Source organism: Haemorhous mexicanus, chromosome 5 (assembly GCF_027477595.1).
Source record: "Haemorhous mexicanus isolate bHaeMex1 chromosome 5, bHaeMex1.pri, whole genome shotgun sequence".
NCBI lineage: Eukaryota > Metazoa > Chordata > Aves > Passeriformes > Fringillidae > Haemorhous > Haemorhous mexicanus.
Window position 1 is genome coordinate 40,519,289 of NC_082345.1, and position 19,140 is coordinate 40,538,428.

A 19,140-nucleotide genomic window follows, 5' to 3' on the forward strand; every position below is an offset into this window, starting at 1 on the left:
GCTGATAGTACCACTAACACGGTAAATAAGTCAAATGGAAAGAATTCTGAGCATATGCATTAATGTCTACTTTGTGTGTATGATGTGTGAATATAATTACTTTAAATTTTTAATAATTCAACTGTTTTTCAAAAAAAATTTGAATAATTTAATTTCATTGTTGATTTTCCTGATGCAAACTATGCCTGTGCATACAAAAGTGTTTTATTCACAACCTTACAAAGAAATGACTGTATATATAGAAAATAAATTGCTTTTAATTTAATAGAGGTGAGGGAGGGACGTTGGTAAAATTTAATTAAACCTGATGGACTAATAATGTTGTCATGCCTTCTTAGCTGGAAGACTACTACATTGGATGGTTTGCAAAATCTAACTCTTGTGTTTGGGACTAAAAGTGAATTAATTGTGTTTGTTGTTTACTGAATTCCAGAAAGGAAGTTCCTGGAAAAGACCCACTGCACAAGGCAACATAAAAGTAAAAGTTGTCAGAACTTGAATAGCCTAAACTGAACACTGAAAATTATTTTTTATGTATGTTGGCATGCTTATTAGTTTTTCCTAGGATATCAGTTTTTAAGGATTACTGATAAAATCACCAGCATTAAAAAAAGAAATCACATACTAGACAAAACATCCTTCTTCCTAATTTGAGCTCTGTACTTACAGCTCTTTTAGGTTTGTTAGTGTCCTGATAGCAGTGGGGAACTCGTCCAGACTGTTGTAATTTAAATCTCTGTGTGAAAATAGATATTATTATTTTGGTTATGCACTGCATAACAGATAACATAGCATTGCTGGCTTTTGTAATGAACTATCATCTTCTATGCATTGAATAAATACATACAGTAAAAAGACAGGAAATCCTCAAAAGTGTATGGATATTTTCCAACAAAGTCTATTTAGAGCACATTATCGTTCCTATTTTTATCAGCATTCTATTTTTAGTTACATTTTAGCTATTCTGTAATAAAAAAATGTAAGTAAATTTGAGTACTACTAAGGGATTTGCTGTTTTATAAATTGCCCACCCTTGGCATTACATTCAAGTATTAACAGGGAAAAAAGTCTTTCAAAACAACATTCAATGGTTTTGGTGATCTGCACTTTACATGCCTAATACATTTCTCTATAAATATTTCTAACTGTATTGTTAATTTTAAGACTTGACAACAGTCAAGAGAATAGTTCTAACCACACAGATTGTAAAAATGATAGTGTAGCTACCACAGTGACCTCTGCTTTAAGAAATGCTCATGCTGTAGCAGTAATTGGACTTTATTCTGGTAGGCTGAATGGATTATTATCCTACTTCTGCCCTCAGCATGACATATGTATCCATATCATAGCATATAAATATTTAGCATTTAGGAGATGGGTGAAACTAAAAATGAGATATGCCAGTTTACTGTGATGCTCTCTGGCAATGCTTTGGGAGGAAAATAGTCTGAAAAACTGGAGCAAAAGCCTTTTTAACAGGCAGGCAAAACCCAAGCCAGTTTACAATAGACTGAAATTGAAATAGTATCAGGCTGAAGTAATGCAGGCAGGAAACTGCTGTCTGAACTCAACAAGGCTTTCCTTCCTGCTTGTAAATCTCTCCTGCTTATTGACAAAAAGAGATTACAGGCATGCACAGTTTGGTTTTGCCCTCTAGTGATATGTGATTTCCAGACCCACGCCTCAATGCAAACAAATGATCTTAAAGCTGGCGTCCATCATTTACACCAAGATCTCTTCAGATTATCTTGAGACTATCTGGGAACTGGTCTGTACATTATGCAATTACTGTGCTTGAGGCAAGTGCTACACTGTCCTGTTGCAGGGAAGTGGCTGCACCTACATTTATTCCTGGGTTTGTGATTGTCCTCTGTGTTTTCATTTCTCTCGTGCCAGGTGGCTGGGACTGAGTTTGCAATTACTTATTCCATTGTTCTGTTTTTCCCCATTTGTGACCAAGTGCCATGTGAATATCACTTAAATAAACAAAACAAACCATTACATTTTCCCTCTTCCTCTCCCGTCCCCCTTTCCGGTGCTACGCTAAGGGACTTCCTCTCAACTCACAGGAGGCTAAACGTCCAAATTGTAAACCTGCAATTCAGTGGCAAGGGATCAATGCAATCAAACTGGTGATAAAAAACCCCAAGAAGCCCAAACCTCCTTGCTTCCTAATCTCAATGACAGATGAAAGTGGGCAGTAAACAGGCTTGTGGATGGGAAAGCAAATAGTCACATTTAGACTAGCAATATCCATGTCTGAAACAATTTGTTTCTCCTAACTGTGTTTTTAACCTCTGTCCTGGTTGGATAAAACATCCAAAATCACTGAAAATGATGCAGCTGACTGCAGCAGGTGCGGGAGGAAGCACATGCAAAGTTTTACTGTCCCTGTGGCATTTCTGGGGTCTGGGTGACTCCAGCAGATAACATCTGTATTTGACTAACTGTAGCAAAATAATTTCTGCTAACCATTAGCACTGCATTCCTGTTTGGTATTTTATGTAGAGTATGTTTTTGCTGGAAAGCTCAAAAAAATTTGAATTGATCTAAACAGAATTACAGTGGAAACTTGAGGAAGTTTCAGTCTTTACCAGTGCTATTCTTTATCAGAGCTCTCTAAAGATGAAAACTTGGATACAACTGAAACAATCTGCCCACTTGTAAACCACATGCATAATTTGACTAACTAGAAATTTTGCTTTTTCCAGGTATAAAAAATTACACCCATCTAATTTTATGACTCTCCTCTGTGGTAAGATAGTTTCTTAATGTTAAAGCTTTTCACTGTGACAATTTTCCAATCTAGCTATTAGCTTTATTGATTGAACAAGACAAATAAATAGTACTAAACTAGGCAACCATAAGTTCATGAATAGTCACTTATTTTTCTATGCTCAACACAGTTTTAAACTGTCTTTCAAACAATTTATCAATTGACAATGCTTATTAAAAAGGCAAACTAATTTTATAGCCAAAAATAGGATTTATTACATAGAGTCATTGTGAACTATCACTTAGATCCTGTAGCGATTAGGCAAGCCAAAACCCATATTTGGCTTTTGGGCTATTTTTATTCTTTCAGAATATTAATGAAAACACTCTAAAAAAAAAGAAACAAATAAGAGGTCAACTCACAATGTCTCTAGGCTGTGGAGCCCATCAAAGCATTTCTTTCCCAGGGAATAGATTCTATTGTTATGGAGATGTCTGCAGGGGAACATTAAGCAGGCAGTCAGGAAAGTACACTGCACACAGTGGACTAAAGCAAAACATTTTGATGGTTAAATCAAAATTAACTTATTTTCAGGCATGCATTGATTATATGCAATCATGCTTTTCCAGGAGCATGTATAGGTGACACCTCTACCACCCACCAGCCATTCTCCAATGGAGAGAATGGTTTCACAGAAGGGATCTGTTTTAAAACCACCTAGACAGTTCAAGAGTGTTTTATCCCATAGTTGCAGGCTGGGGTTTGCATAATGAATAGACAGATTCTCAATGATAGCTGAGATTAGCTCAATTATTATTATCTCAATGATAGCTCAATAAGTTAAGTAACACGCCAGAAAAACTGTATGTGGGGTGTGAGGTGTATATTTGGAAGATTTATATTCAGAGAGTGTTAGAGGGTATGGCCCAAAAGACCAGCCATTAAGGAGATGGATAACACAGCAGACAGGTAAGGGGCATTAGGCTTTCAGAATGCAAAAAGACACAAAGCCATAAAACAAAAAGTTGTAGCTTCCTTTAAGTGAGTGAACCAAGTAATCTTAGAAGTGCTGTAACTTGCCTTTCTTTGAAATTATGAAAATCAGTAACTACTTCCTAAAATATTTAGCACTTGAAAGTGATTTTTACATATTTTAACCAATTCTACCCCCTCCTTCCTGCCACCCATCTCAAGACTCTGACTTCTACCTATTTCTGTCTTTTAGACTGACATGGAAAAAAAACACTCTGAGTGAAGCTCATTGATGTGAGTAGATTCAACTTGTAGCCACTTCATGTCATTTAACTTAAAAAGAATGCCTTTTCCCCAGATTTTTCCTTTTGTTTTGTCCTCAAAATCCTACCCCTGTAGTAGAGGGAAACTAAGGGAGAAGGGCTTTAAGAGAAAAGAAAGGCTGTGAATGAGTAGCTGCCAGGCCCTTCATTATACTCTGAAAATATTGTTAAAGATCAGAGGCTCTCTGAATGTTCTGCTGAACCTGGAGAATTTGAGTTTACCTGTCCATCAAAGGCAGGGATTGTGACAGCAAAATAAAAATGTTCTGTGGGTTTTTTCTTTTCTAGGAAGAAACCTAATCAACTCTGTATTTTTAATGACTACTCTGACCTTTAATGCTTTGGTAAGCATGAAGAGTGCATCTTCAAATTCCAGTTATGGTTGGATCTTTAATTATAAAAGTTTTGACTTGCTCCAATTGACCATGCACTTTTCCACTGCATTGAAAGTTTTCCATACTGTATAGAGTAGCAACCCAATGAAAGCAGAACCACACACAAAGATTTTGATGAGCCAAAAAGATCAGCTATTGTAGGTTGTGAGGAATGATTCAATTATTAATCACTATAAAGCCCAGATGATTAGAAATAAGCAAGGCACAGCTTAAATAAGGAAACCTAACTGAGCAGAAGCAAGCATGGCACAAAAAGAAATGATTTTCCCCTGCATTTCTTAGCTGTCCTCTTACCACTGCATTTCTGGTAGGGGTCTAGAGAACAGTGTTCAAGACAGCCTCTTGTCTTTTCCACTGCTACTATAAGTCTAGAAGGTCAATCAGTCACAAGTCCATCCATTCTTTAACTTGAATGGGATCGATATTTAATGTAATGAGAAGGCAAAGGCTTTGCAGTACAAGTCATGTGTTTATCTCCAATTTTGGGGCCCCATGGAGGCAGAGATAGTGACTATAGCTGTCAGTGGAGAACCCTGATGTGTGCCAGGTTGAATGCTTACAGTGGGGCTAGAGTATGCTACAACATGCTAAGTGTCTTACATGGCTTCTGACAGCCTGTATAGCTTGATTATGCAATTCTCTCTTTAAAAATGTTGACATTTTCCAAAGCATCTTGAAATTACTTCTCCGTTAAGTTTCTCCATCCTGTCTAGATTTTTTCCATTTGGTACATTCCCAGAAGATAAGAAGCTGAAACCATGATTCATAGTATGCCTTCCAGATTTTGGTGCCAGCCGTGCACGTTTCAGTTAGTTGCACTGGTATGCAAACATAACCAAATACAAAACTACATATACTTTCTATGACAGGAAATGCATATTTTTTCTACTGAATGGCATTCTTTCCAAGTTCCCCAGAAAGATTTCTGTTCATTTCCTGTTTCTAATCTTCCCTCATTCAACTTTACACAGCACACAATGCACCCCTTCCTGTTTGTTTTGTTGACGAGATAGGGTGTTTTTTAATTCCTTTGAATATTTTTATTGACATGGAAACTTTGAAGCTAGATCAAAACAAGTGATTTAGCAAATGCTAATCAAACTGTACAAAGATGCAAAAAAATCTGTTTCTCCAAGAGGCCAAAGACCTGCAAGAAGGCATTGTGTATAAAAAACAATCAATAAAACTTACAGAACTACCAAACTGGAGAGGTTTCCAAAGGCATAGTCTGGTATGTAATGGATTTTATTCAGTGCCAATGTCATTGCCTGAAGTGCTGGTAAACTCCTAAAAGCTTGGACAGGAATTTCTGTCAAGGAATTATCATCTAGCCACAGGTGTCTAAGGGAGACCAAGCCATTGAAGCAGTTGGGGGGTACATAGTTGATGTGGTTGGCATCCAGGCGCCTAGGAGAAGAAGAAACAGAGAAAATTGACTTCAAGAAAAGAAAAGAGTCTTTGCACAATGGCTATATGAAGTTATCACCATGATCATAACCCCAAAGGATGGGCATGGGTTGCCACTTCCAGTTTTCATTTCCTGGAGATTCTACATTCCCATCTTGCTTGCAGCCTCGTCCTTGAGATCTAAAATCATGTTTACATGTCTGCTTGTCAGCTGGCTCTGCAGAGACAGCTCTCCTTTGGAGCCATCAACTCACTGAGAGCACACACTGATAATTTTTGAGCAGAGTCTCTCTAAAGACTGGGTATGACTTTGCTTCCTTTCCCAATTGTTTGAAACCACAGAACATAAAAGTGCAAGAAGCTCATCCAGAGATTCTCTTTCAGAATCTACGAATCACTGAGCTGCAAGATAATTTGGATTTCCAAATGTTAAACACCCATTCCAAGACCCATAAATAGAACTTCTGAGTCTCTGTAGGTTCCTGCTTTACCTTTCCTTTAATATTACAGTAACAGAATCACAGAATGAGCTGTGTTGGAAGGGACCCACAAGGATCATTGAGTCCCAGTCCTGGCTCTGCACAGGACCATTCACAAGAGTCACATTGTGCATCCAAGAGCATTGTCCAAACACCTCTCCAACTCTGTCAGCCTTGCTGCTGTGAGCACTTCCCTTGGGAGCGTGTTTCACTGCAAATACTGTTTATCCTAATAATTCTAATGAGAACCGAAGTTCACAATTTTTTAGTAGTGGAACATAATGCTTTTTACCTAGAGATTAGTATTGCCAATGTGATGTATTTGTGTTGAAAAAGAAGTTACTAAATGCACTTCAGCTGCTGCAGAGCCAACAGAGGGAGCTCAACTGCACGTTGTACCTTTGCAGAGTCTGCAGGTGATGCTTTGTTCTTACACTTGTGTAATTAAGGATTAAAGCTGGCGAACCTTTTCAGATGTGGTGCTACAAATATAATGTCACCTATTCACTGGCTTTTGTTTTTGCTGTGTTTTGCTTTTTCATTGTGATTCTTTCAGGGAAAGATTTAAAAGTGCACTTCAGGTTTCTGAAAATTTGTGAAATATCCAGTTGGGAATGGGGGCCCTGATAAACTTTTTCTACTTTTAATGCATTGCAGTGACTTATAAAGCTGTGCTCTAAAATTTTTCATGAAATATTTAGAGAAGAGTAATTAAGTGAATGGTAAAACAGAAATAAATTTAAATAGATTTTTGAAAATACTACAGAACAAACAGCCACACCTGGGGTACAAAGAAGTAATTCTGTACAACCTAAATTTGGTCTCTTTGAGAGAAATGCAATACTCTTTGTGGTGGGCATACTAATCTCTTTATTTAAAGCTGCTTCCTCATTTACAGTCATGTAAAATGTCAGGTCCATTCTATCTCCTGTTCCATGCTGGCCCTACCTACTTCATGAGAACAAATAATGACTGCTAAGGCTCCGTGCCAGGCTGGCAAATAACTGAGACAAGGTCAGTTGGAACAAATTTATAAGGTTCAGTGTCAAAGCCCTTGTACAATTAAATTTTCAATATAATAACTGACATGTCAGGCAGCAGAGACAGAGCTTCCAAAATAATTCAGTGGTCTGTCAACAAATGGGTAAGGCTGGAAATGTTTAGAAATACTCATGTTTTTCTTCCTCCTCTCCTCAGGCAACAACCATGTTATGCCTGTGTTTTCAAATAAGGTATAATTTGAATGAGTAGATGAGATTTCTTTGTGTTCAGTCAGAAGAAAATTTCTTCCCTGGGTGATGCTGGTATGTAAACTAAGAAGTTACAGTTGCCTCAGTTTGACAGTTTCCCTGATTAAAGAATGGAGGCTTTATTCAAACTCCATGTGCTGCAGTATTGCAGTTAACATCTCGTTCAATAGGAAGCCTGCCTGTGGAGCCCTGGTGTTCCTGCTCACTCCACGGGAGTCACTCACAGGATGCCTGGCTGTGTGGAGAAGCCAACAGTTACTTGTTTGTGTGTAACCATGTGGCTGAAATGGCAATATTTCTGCTGTTGTCAGTGAGACCAGTATTTTTATCTTACCAGTATTTCGTAGCATATCAAGGAACAGATTTTTTTTTTTTTTTTAATAGCTGAAGTTTCCAAATATAAACCCACCACTGGCTATGTAAATAAAACCCACAGAACAGAAAGAAAAACAGAACTGCTGTACTGTAAATGAAATTCCAGATAGTTGAATTATTGTTTAAGTAAAGCTTGGAAGAAACAAAAAAGCTGCAATGATTTGTGCTTCAGGTTCTGTAACTGGATTACATATCCTGCAAGTACTTATAAGAAGTACTGCCTCAAGTGCTCTTTCGTTATCTAATCTTTTTGAAATTTCCAAGCACCGTTTTCCCTCTTGCAGATATTAAAAGGTTTCAGTAGTGGTTATGTTTCCTGTCATACTGTAGGTAATGCACACTGATGTATAAAGGACTGATCAAAATCACCCTTTTCAGCCAATTGTTTCACATGTGTTGATCAAAGTTTTGGCACTTTCAGAACTAAACCCATTAACTCACAAACATGACCCTATTTAAAACTGAAAAATATATGTAGATAACATGTGGTGAGTTTGAAAGCTGCTATTATATTCCAGAGAGAGCTAATTTAGGGAAACAGAAATACTTGATCTCTTCTGATAGGCAGCATGTAAATAAAGCAGCCACTATGAAATTCTCCATGAACTTACTTAAAATGTCTAAACCTTTCAAAGCAAATGCTTGAGCTATGTGCACTGTAACCCACTAGTGTTTCCTGTGACACGCTGTGAATTCTGCAACCATGTGCACAAATTATGAAAAGATATTGTTCGTGTTGAAGGAAAACCTCATTTACTGGTACAGACAAAGGCAGTTGTTTGAAAAAGATTTGATTTGCATTTTTTAATCAATTTAATATGAATGGATACTAAGTTTCATACTAGTGGTAGGTTTCTAAGGGAACATATATATATATATATAAAATTTTTCCCATTTTCTGTATCTTCTCTCAGAAACAGCTACAACCTGGGTATATCTCATAACCAAGAAATTACTTGATATCTTGTTGGAATGCCTTGCTTATTCATTCAGGTTTAAATCAAATGCTAGATAGGAGATCAGGAAGGAGATTTCTCCCAAGCCATTTCTCCCTCTGCAATGAACAGCTACTACACGGATCACCTCATTTTGGATGGATGAGGGCCAGAACACAATGAAAGGTCTGGAGAAGAGGGAAGCCACAAAGAAGTCAAGGATAAAATGTTTCTTTTGATATTTAATTTTAAAGTAGAAGAGGTAAGACCACAGGAAGAGGGACTGTACCTAAGAGGTAGGGGAGGCAGAGAACTGGGAGCATAGGAGGACTGATTTTGGGCATGGTGGATTAAAGAAGGTGGCACTTCTCCCTCTTGTATCACCTTCCTCTTCTGACCCAGCTCTGTTATGCAGGGAGCCTCAGTCAAGTTTCTCCATGAAGTATGGAGCAATGATGGACAGGGGTTGTGGACAGGGCCTGTCTGGGGAGGGCGCAGAGGCCAGGAGAGGGTCACTTGCTGCCCACCATCTTTGTTGGAGCGTCGGTACACAGACTGTCTCAGGGGTTTGTTCACAGGATTGACTAAAGATGTAGGTAATGGCAAGAGACATCTAAACTAGCTTTGAAAAGTGGATGTAATAAAAATAGAGCTGGCTGTTGTAAGCCATGTTTTCCAAACCTGGTCTTTTAAGCAGGATATCCCCTTCGCTCCACAGGGGAAAATGCTAGAACTATTGTAAAAAGCCTAATTAAAACACAGCAGTCCAGCAGTTCTCACATCTCAGTTTTACAGGACTGATGCATGGCAACAAGAAGACCAAAATAGACAAATAACAAGTTTAGGAGCTTTTGTTTCCGTCCCACTGCTCAGTTTTACATGAGGAGGTTTCTGCAGCCCTGGAAGTTTCTCAGTCTGTAGTGTTTCTCTTCACATTCAGGTGTGCTGCTCAGAGGTGTTGGTAAAACTGCATTCAAGACAATGGATGCTATCATGCTGCATAAAGACATGAGGCCAACTGCACTGCTATGTTTATACAAAGGTGTAAACCTTGGCTCTGATACTGGGTATTTTCAATCCCCACAACTAGGAAAAAGTGGGGGCTAGCAGCTGTTGGGTTATCCCAGGAACCTGGCTGCAGACTCAGATCATGACCCCACAGATAGATGGGTGTGTTTGATGTGTCTGGGAGCTCCCACAAGTCCTCAGCCAAATGGCTTGGAGTGGCCTCTCCTAGCCTCCCAAGCAAGGTGTCACCTGCTGGGGACAGTCCCAGGGACATGTGATCTACCAGATGAAGCCCAGGAATACATTTCCTCACTCCGGGGAATGTTCTTTGGCAGGGGTCGAAAGCAAGTCAAGGACTCTGTTAAGGGTGCAGCTGGGCAGGTGGCCATGGCCAGAGCCTGGAAGGGCTCTGAAGCATGGCCTGCCCTGCTCGGCTGCTCGTGATTAGCACAGTGGGCCACTGCATGGCCCCAGGACCTGACTGGAAATCTGCTGTAAGCCCCTGTGCTGCCAAACACTCCAACAGCAGCTTCTTGCCTCCCACATACCCTGCTGGGCTTCAGCCATGCAGGATGATTTCTGGCTAGCAGTTCTGAGGTTGAGAAATTTGTCTGTCTTAGAGATGAGATAAATCTCCACTCTTTTGAGATTACTCATAAGACAGGAAAGAGTCAGATGCTTGGTACCTTCTATTGGATGAAAGAAAACATCACCAGCTGGCCTGGAACTGCTGATCTAATACAGTCTCTTTGCACCCCACTTTGAGAGCAACTGATTGAGTTAGAAGCTGCACATTAAAAAAAAACCAAAACAGTAGCAAATGCATTTTAGGTAACCTTGCACCTCTACCTTCCTCTCCTTGGTTATCTATCCAGAAAAATGTCTGTGACTGAGGGGGGTGGTCTGATACTGTACTACTGCTTGGTGTTTCAGTCACTCTTCTGCTGCCCAGTGCCCTGGGGCTGCAGCAGCCCGGATGGTGAAGGTGTGCAATAAACCAAGGAGACTGCAACAGCGAGTTCTGAGACCTCTTTGTGTGTGTGTAGACATCTGCATGGGTACAAACAACCTCAATTTCAAATGTGGGAAATTCCTCCTCTGGGAGTTTGTGGGCACCTGTTGAGGTACCCGCTTTCTTAAGAAGGATAATACCTTCTGTAGCCTTCATTATCATGGGCTGTGACATGGAAAACCACAACTAAGGCTCCTGTCTTTTCATGAAAACAGTTCTCTGGAGAGAATGTAACTTCATCAAAGTTGTTTGGTCTTTCAATTAAAAATCAGGATTATTAACAGAAGCATCAAAGTAGAAAATAATTGTTCAAATTTAACATTTCTGGGGGGAAAAAACCCTGGTTTTTAATTTTAAGCCTGAACTGGAAGAGTTGCATAACTATGTTCCCTCAAAGTCTTCCAGTGCTTTTTCAGGCTAAGCATGGAAACTTCTCTTGAAATGTCAAATATTTGGGAGAGTAGGGAGACAATGAAAAATCCATTTGCTGACCTGTTCCAGACAGGCAACTACTGAGAACATCTGAGATGAATTCTAGATAATATTTTGTGTCAAACCTGGTGTCAGCATCAGGTGGTCTTTAAATACTGAAATACCTTATAAATAAAATTTAAGAAATCTACAAATTATGTTGGAAAATTCTAAAAAATTTCATTGACACTACTTTGCTGTTCCTTGTAAAGTTGAATTGATTTACTTCACTAAATTGCAGCTTTGCAGGTTGTTAAGGGAGAAAAGATGTTTTATTTTTTCTATCTGTCAACTGTTTAAAGTGCTTTGTGGGCTATTCTGCCCTATTTTTCACTATCAGGGCAAAAGTCCTTTAAATGTCACAGGAATGAGATCAAGTGATACAGTAAATAATGCTTGCTTTGAAATGTTCTTCATGACTTGTGTGGCATGGGCAGTGAGACAGCATCTGACCTGTTCTTAATTTTGATTATTTGTGTGTCTGACAATGCCACAGTAAGAGCTGTTTAGACATCATTAACAATGATGTCTAAACAAGAAAATAAATAGAAAGGAAGTTTCATCTACAGTATTCACTGCAAAGGGTTGTGTTACAATAATCCAAATAAAAGAATAGCAGAAGCTTTTCCATCTGCAATGCCAATTGCCCTTTCCTCCTTTATTTAGCAACGTTTGAAAATGGAGATCTGCAGCTCTTCAGTGGCTAATAATATCAAATATATATTGATATGATTGGGAAAAAAGCTTAAAAATATTATTGATATGTCATTGCCAGTTTTTGACCAAGCCCTGCTTGCTCAAAAATACTGAAATTATATGTCAATTCTGTTATATAAAGTGTGTAATTAAAAATAAGACGATTGAACTGCAGAAACAAAGATACCTATTTAAACAAATTCCTGCATTAAATGAAAAAAAGTTTGACAGAAAACAAGCTGCTAATTAAAAATGACACTTGAAAAACATATCAATATACATATGTGAGAAGTTTTTGAACCATACATGTATATTAAAAATCACTTAAAGTTTTCTTATTTAAACATAGAATGGAGATATTGACGATGTGCAAAACACAAAATCCAGAGATTTCCTGCTTATAGTCTGTTCTAAAGAAATACATTTGCTCAAGGTGACCAATAGGGATGAGAGCATTCAAGTGACTCTTTGAACCCAGCTGCCAAGCACTAAGTTGTGACACATCAGTGGTTGTGTGTTCCTCCCTTCAGTCAAGGTATCTGCACCCTCTTTGGTGCTTGACAGAAATAAATGCCATTTCAATTGTCAGGACCAGCAACCCAGATAATTTGCGTTCACACTAGATTTCTGAGGAAAATTATGGCCTATACAAGAATAAAGATACCCTTCTGCTCAAAACCACATCTCAAAATCAGCATGTACTCGTTACTTCCTTGATCCTCCTGCCACACAGGGAATTAGAGTCCTATGCAAACACTGCCCAAGCTCTGGTAGCTGAACTCATTTATTAATCAAAGCAGCACATCACTGGTTTTGACTAATGAACTACAAAGACTTTTATAAAATTGGAGAATATTTTAATATTGTTCAATTTTGTTTTTTTGCTTCAGTGGCATAAAAAAGAATTTCATTCATTTGTTTAGGTTTTCTCATAGATTTTTCTAGTCAAAGGTGAAATTCACAAATCTTATGTGTTTTGGGTTAACTTTTGTGCCTATTTCTCATTTTATAGGAATTATTGAGTAATATCTGCTGTCTGAATAAGATTGATCTGTTCTAGAAGTAAGTCAAGTCTTAAGAAATTTATGAATATTTGTCACTCAAACTTGTCATATCATTCTACATACTGGCAATAGTACAACTTGGAGAATAAAGTGGAAGAAATTGTTGCTTCTCCCAGCAACACATCAGCTCTTATTCTCTGTACCACAGGCCATTTAACATCAATTAATGGTTCTATCAATATTGACACCTATACTGTCATTTTTTAGCCTGTAACTGGATAACAGGGAGAGGATATCATCCACAAATACCCTGGATGCAAAAATTTGTGATGAATTTGCATTATGAGTGAATGTGGACTATTAGTGTGTGCATATGTACATATTGTGCACACATGCACAATTAAACATGGATACTTCTATAAAAAGGATTTTAACATAATCCTCTTCGCATTTATTAAGGTATCAAGGCAGTTGCTATGGTTTGCCCCTTTGCATGACTGCCTTTCTTGAGGAAAAACCACAAAAGGAAGAGATTTGAGCCATCACCAGCTTTTTTCCCCCCCACATATATCCTAACTAAAGCAAAGGGTTAATGAGGCATTGAGAAATCATGCCACCTGCAGACCTAAACATAATAAATAGAAGAAGTTGTTATCTTATAGAAACTGCTTTTGAGAAGGCTTTTAACCTCTTAATTATACTCTTGAAAAGACTCCTGCTATTTCAAAGGCTTCAAGAAATAATTCCTATTGTAAATCAGAAACCAGTGCAAAACAACCTTGAGAACAGAAAATACCTAGACTATAGGAAACAAGAAATTGAATCTGTGCACACCTTTATCTGGCAGGCACAACCCCTTTTAAGCAAACAAAAGAATAATAGTTTTCTTTTCCTCAAAGAGGTCTCTTTTGCCAGTGATCGTTTTTCAGGTGATAGTAGTTTTTCTGTACAAACCCCTATCATTCCATCTTGGGTCTGCTAGGCAGCTGTCTAAAGGTTTCTACTGACCATTCCTATTCTCCCCCTATTTTAATGCAGTCCTTTAAACAGACTGCACAAATTCCAGTTTACTTCTTCAACTTCTTCACCCAAGGAAAAAAAATATTTGCGACAAAGCCTGAGTGAGACTGTCATTTTGTTTAGCAACTGTACTGAAAATTCAACAATCTCTTTCAGAGTAACAAAGGAACTCTTGTTGGCTTGGCTTATCATGTTTTGGTCCAGAATGTGTATAGAGTGATGTGATCTCAGCAAGATTTTTTTGTTTGTTTAGCAGAAACAAAACCTAATATAGTCACTAGACCAGCATTTTCTCATGACTTTTTCAAAGATCAAAGGAAAGAACTGTAACCTCAAAAGTATATGGCTGAGATATTTCTGTCTGTGTCTGGTCAATAAAGAAAAAAAGCACTGACCAAATAACAATTATAAGATAATTAATTCTTAGGGCTGTTTCACCTTTAGAAACCTTAACAAATGCTTTGTTTATTAAGGAGGCAAATGTAGTTCAAGACAGGCATAAGAACATGGGAGCTATTACAGTAGAATGTGTGCCTGTGCAGTGCTAAGTTATACACAGATGACATGATTTTTCTGTAAATAAACTAATTTCATTAATTCTGGTCTTCAGATTTTGGCTGAACAAAATGTATATAAAATATATTAAACTCCTGGTGGAACTTTACCTACACACACACACACACACACAAAAAAAAAAAAAAAAAAAAAAAAAAAGAGTAGTTTGTTCAACACAGCACATTTCTCAACCAACACATCTTAACTTTAACCAGACTGGTACAGATGCTCATTCTATCCTTGCCAATGTCAGACTTTTACTTGTGATGTTGGTGATCAGGGCACACTGTAGCAACACTTCTTGTGAAAGCTATTTGAACTTCCAGATTGAATTCTCTATTTGGATCTTGAAACGTTTTAGGAAAATAATTTTATTTGAGAGTAATTCCATGACAATATAAGGTGGTCAGCTAAAGCATAGAGAAGAGTCATTTGACATTTTCATATGAGCAAAGAAATCCTTTTCTGTTTTCAAACATCTAGATATTTCACACTGCAGATTAAAAATCAGTAGCTTCTTTAGAAAATTTTGTGATTTTTTTTTTGTATCAGGTGACAATACAATTTTGTGGGTAGTTCAGGAACTAACTCAATTTACTGCATCCTCTGTTTAGACAGCAAAAACATCTTTGTGGTTTCAAAAAATGAAGTGCAAGTGCAGCAGAAGAAACTCTTGCTGCCGAAGTGCCTGAACAAGAACACGGCAGAGGAAGTCCAGTGTACACAGGTGTCAAGGGAGGTGCTGAGGGAAAAGGCAATTCCAACTTCACAGGACAACTTCTTGAGTAGCTAATAACATGCTAGAAAGAAGTCCTGCAGTTGCAATAAGAATGAAAATAACAGCTTAGCATTCAGTAAAGGTTAAAAAAATTACACAAAACAAAGTTTTGAATTAGTAGGAAAGCAAACAAAAACTCATCAATTTTTGCCCTCTATAAACTCATGGTGCCAAGCACTTTAAACATTCTGTACAGGGTTTATCTCTCCTTCACTCATCTCAGATCAAATAAATGAAAACTGAAAAAGAGTTCAGCAACGTGACAAGGATGACAGAGGAATGGAAAAGCTTGCACATGAGAGAAGGGCTAACAGATGAGAGAAGTGCTGTTCAGTCCTAACAGATTACATCTGAAAAATTGACCAATGGAGATACAAGAGAGGTATATAAATCTGGTGTACATGAATACCAAACTGCTGCTTCCACTTTCTCCTGATGCCGCAGAGAACATCAAATGTGGTGAAAAGTTCCAAGTACATATCAGAAAGTACCTCACCATGCTAGCTGATCAGCAGACATGCTGTCTCAAAAAATCAGGAGTGTCTCACTGGCTCAAACTGCAGTTGTACAAGCCCATTGAAGAAAACCCTTTAGCCACAACAGACCCAGTGAGTCCCTGAGTGCAAATCTCTGGCTGCTGGAACAGTTTACCAAAGCAGTATTATACTCTGCTGGACCTTCTTGTTTTCCTTTGGCACCTGTTATTGCAGGCTGGATGCTGGGCTAGGTCAGCTTTCAGCACGACCTGGTACAACCATTCTTATATGGCAGAAGCACACCAAAATAATTTCATTCACACCACGAAGCAGCCAATCTTCACTCTTGGTCTAGCAGTCCTGGCAGCAGTTCTGTTAAAACTGAAGCTCGTGGACTGAGTCAGCATGGACAGTCAAGAACTATAAATATAGAGGCCTGCCTGAAGCACAGAATATAGTTAAGTATCTTCTAGTACATTTTGTTTCATGAGTTATTAGTGTTTTCCATAGTGCTTAAAAAGAAAAAAAATTACACCAAATGAAAAAAAAAAGAAAAAGGGAGTAATTTGGGATTCCTTCTCTTCCCTGGTAAAGAATATTAACAAGAAGCCATGTTTTTGACAGAAAGCATTGCAGGCCACCGAGTGTCTTTTCAGATGTTGAACCAGTCTATAACTCTGGAAAGAAGTTGCCAGTGTAATGAAATAACTGGAATGAAATCAATTGCTTTTGATGTTTAATTGACAGTACAATTCTCTTGAATAGCAGCTTAAAGAGAATTAAAAGAAAAAGTTGATTCAGCACATTACAAAGCAATATGACCAGATAATTATGATGTAATTGTGTATTACTGCTCATGGATTGCAAATGGATTAATCAGGTATACTCACAGAGACTGCAGGCTGCGCAGGTTCTGGAGCGCTTCGGTAGGGACCTGGCGGAGCTGGTTATTCTGCAGCATCCTACATCATGCATAGCACAAAAGCCAGAATCAACACAGCAAAGATCATGTCTTTCTATTGCAAATTTCCTTCCAAGCCTACCTTCTCTGTACTGGTCCTACTTCAAGATTACAAAGTTACACAAACAGTCCATTCCCCTGCCCCTGTCAAAGGCCTGCTCTCTTCAAGGCAAACAAATACCTGCAGCATATTAGCTTTGTTAACAGCTAGACATCAGCTTTGAGCAGGATTTTCAAAGCAGCTAAGGAAGCTAAAAGAATAAATCTGATTTGCTTTAGGTAGGACTTGTAACTTCCTAATTGCCTCCAGTGATTCTGAAATTTTCATTCTCATGCACTGATATTGTTCTCCTTTTGAAGTGATTCTATTCTGATAAAACTGTGGAGGACTGACTCTTGAAATCTCCACTCAGGAAAATGCAACAATGGCAAATCAACTCTTAACTGTGTGAGACATTTATGATTTAGTTTGAATAAAATTTTATCTCTGTAAATAAACTCCAAATTTATTTTCAGAGAAATAAATTTTCTCATCCCAAAGGTTGCTAGCAATGACTTGACAAATCTTTTTTCTCAAATATCACATCATTTACCTTGCAAAGATTGAAAAATCCCTTTCCACTCCTAAAGAATATTTTCCTCCTTTTGAATACGGTTTCATTCATACTACCTAACACCCTTGTTTGGACCAACTCCTACATATATAAATATTCTATGTGGATAAGTCCAAAGCAGTACATGCTGCCTTCAAAAGGAGGCATATTCAATAGGACATTGTAAATGAAATAATTTCTGGCAGGCCTAAATCTGCTTGGGCCAATAAGAGCTAGAGCTTGCCAACTTAGAAGTAGATGGAGCAGGAATCTCTTCACACTTCTTTTCCTGCTAAGTGTTTTTTCAGTAGAGATTTGTACAGTAGCACCAGGCCTGGCTTGACACTGCCTAGGAGGCTGGTGCTTTGGTTAATAATGCAGTTTCTGTGAATTTACATGGGCAAAGATCCCCTCTAGTATAAACACTGTGAGAAGTAGCCTGCTAGTAATTTTAGTAACTATATGTACTGTCTTATTACTCCAAATGATACTATTTTATAATATTTTTAATAATTTATATTATAGTCATTACATTGCAAAGAACAATGTATGAAATGGGAACTGTGTTTTAAATTACATTGTGTTGTATACAACAACATTTTTTCCCCCATGTCTCTCAAGAAAAGGGAACCCCTAGTTTTGTGTGATCATTAAAAGTTCAGCTGAAATCAGGACTTTTGAGATAATTAAAGAAACTATTAACTGAATCAATTTTTACCTTTGATATTGTACAGAGACATCTACTTGATGAGCAAGTTGTTTTTAGAAGCCTAATAATGTTCTCCAACTTTTGTTTAGGATACTTTCTATGTGAAAAAACAAAGATTTAATGATGTTCATATGTATCTTCAATTGAATTGTTCAAAATGAGCGGATCAAAATATGTAATTTACTTGATCAAAACTTCACTGGTTAATTAGTTCCCTAGAGCATTTAGGAAATCAGAAATATATCAAACAACACACAGTTTACTTACAGCACTTTAAGACTGAAAAGGCCAGCAAATGCTCCCTTAGGAATGTATGTCAAGCCATTTCCTGCAAGACGTCTGCAAAGTTTGAAAAAGGAAAAGAGTGAATAGCTTTTTCTCTTCATGTGGAATTAATTTGGTTGCTAAAAAGTGCAACACAGCTATGTTTGAGCAACTGATGCCAGAGGCAGTCGTTTAAGAGCCTAGTTTTTTCATTAATACACTTAAAAAAAAACTAAAAAAAACCCCTCCAAAAACAACAAAACAAAAACAAAACAAAACAAAACCCCAAAAAGACAACAACAAAAAAAGAGAAGTCTGTAACTGCACCGTTGGTTTGCTGAGAGCTGGACTGCAGAGAAAAAAATTAAATTTCATTGCAAATTGGGCTTATGGTTTAAAATGTACATTGAATTATTCATATTCTTTTCAGGGTTTAGAACAATCCCAGCAACTAAAATACAGACATAGTGACAACCATTAGCATCATAGGATTTACAGGCATGAACTTTTGGAATTGTGCATGTAGGATTTCTGTGAACATTTCACTCATTTGCACAAATATAAAAATATATCCACATAGCAATGATTAGAGTTCATTCTGAAATAACTACATGTAAAACTACTGTACTGGTGGAATAACAGTTTTCTCTGTGAGCACATGTGTAATAGGTTGCCAAAAAGTGTATTTGCTAAAATCTGTAGGGCTTTTTTTTCCCTTATTTTTACTGCATCTTGCTATCT

General features: G+C 37.7%; 1 protein-coding gene across 1 annotated transcript in view; it reads right to left on the reverse strand.

Moving 5' to 3' along the window:
- LGR5 (leucine rich repeat containing G protein-coupled receptor 5) overlaps positions 1 to 19,140 on the reverse strand; it is a 92,028-nt gene that overhangs the window by 21,589 nt on the left and 51,299 nt on the right. The window contains exons 3-7 of the mRNA XM_059846918.1: positions 18,403 to 18,474; positions 16,763 to 16,834; positions 5,598 to 5,813; positions 3,139 to 3,210; positions 668 to 736 (exon numbers count right to left, since the gene is read on the reverse strand). Of these exons, the coding sequence (XP_059702901.1) occupies positions 668 to 736; positions 3,139 to 3,210; positions 5,598 to 5,813; positions 16,763 to 16,834; positions 18,403 to 18,474 (501 nt within the window). The remainder of the gene's footprint in view (positions 1 to 667; positions 737 to 3,138; positions 3,211 to 5,597; positions 5,814 to 16,762; positions 16,835 to 18,402; positions 18,475 to 19,140) is intronic.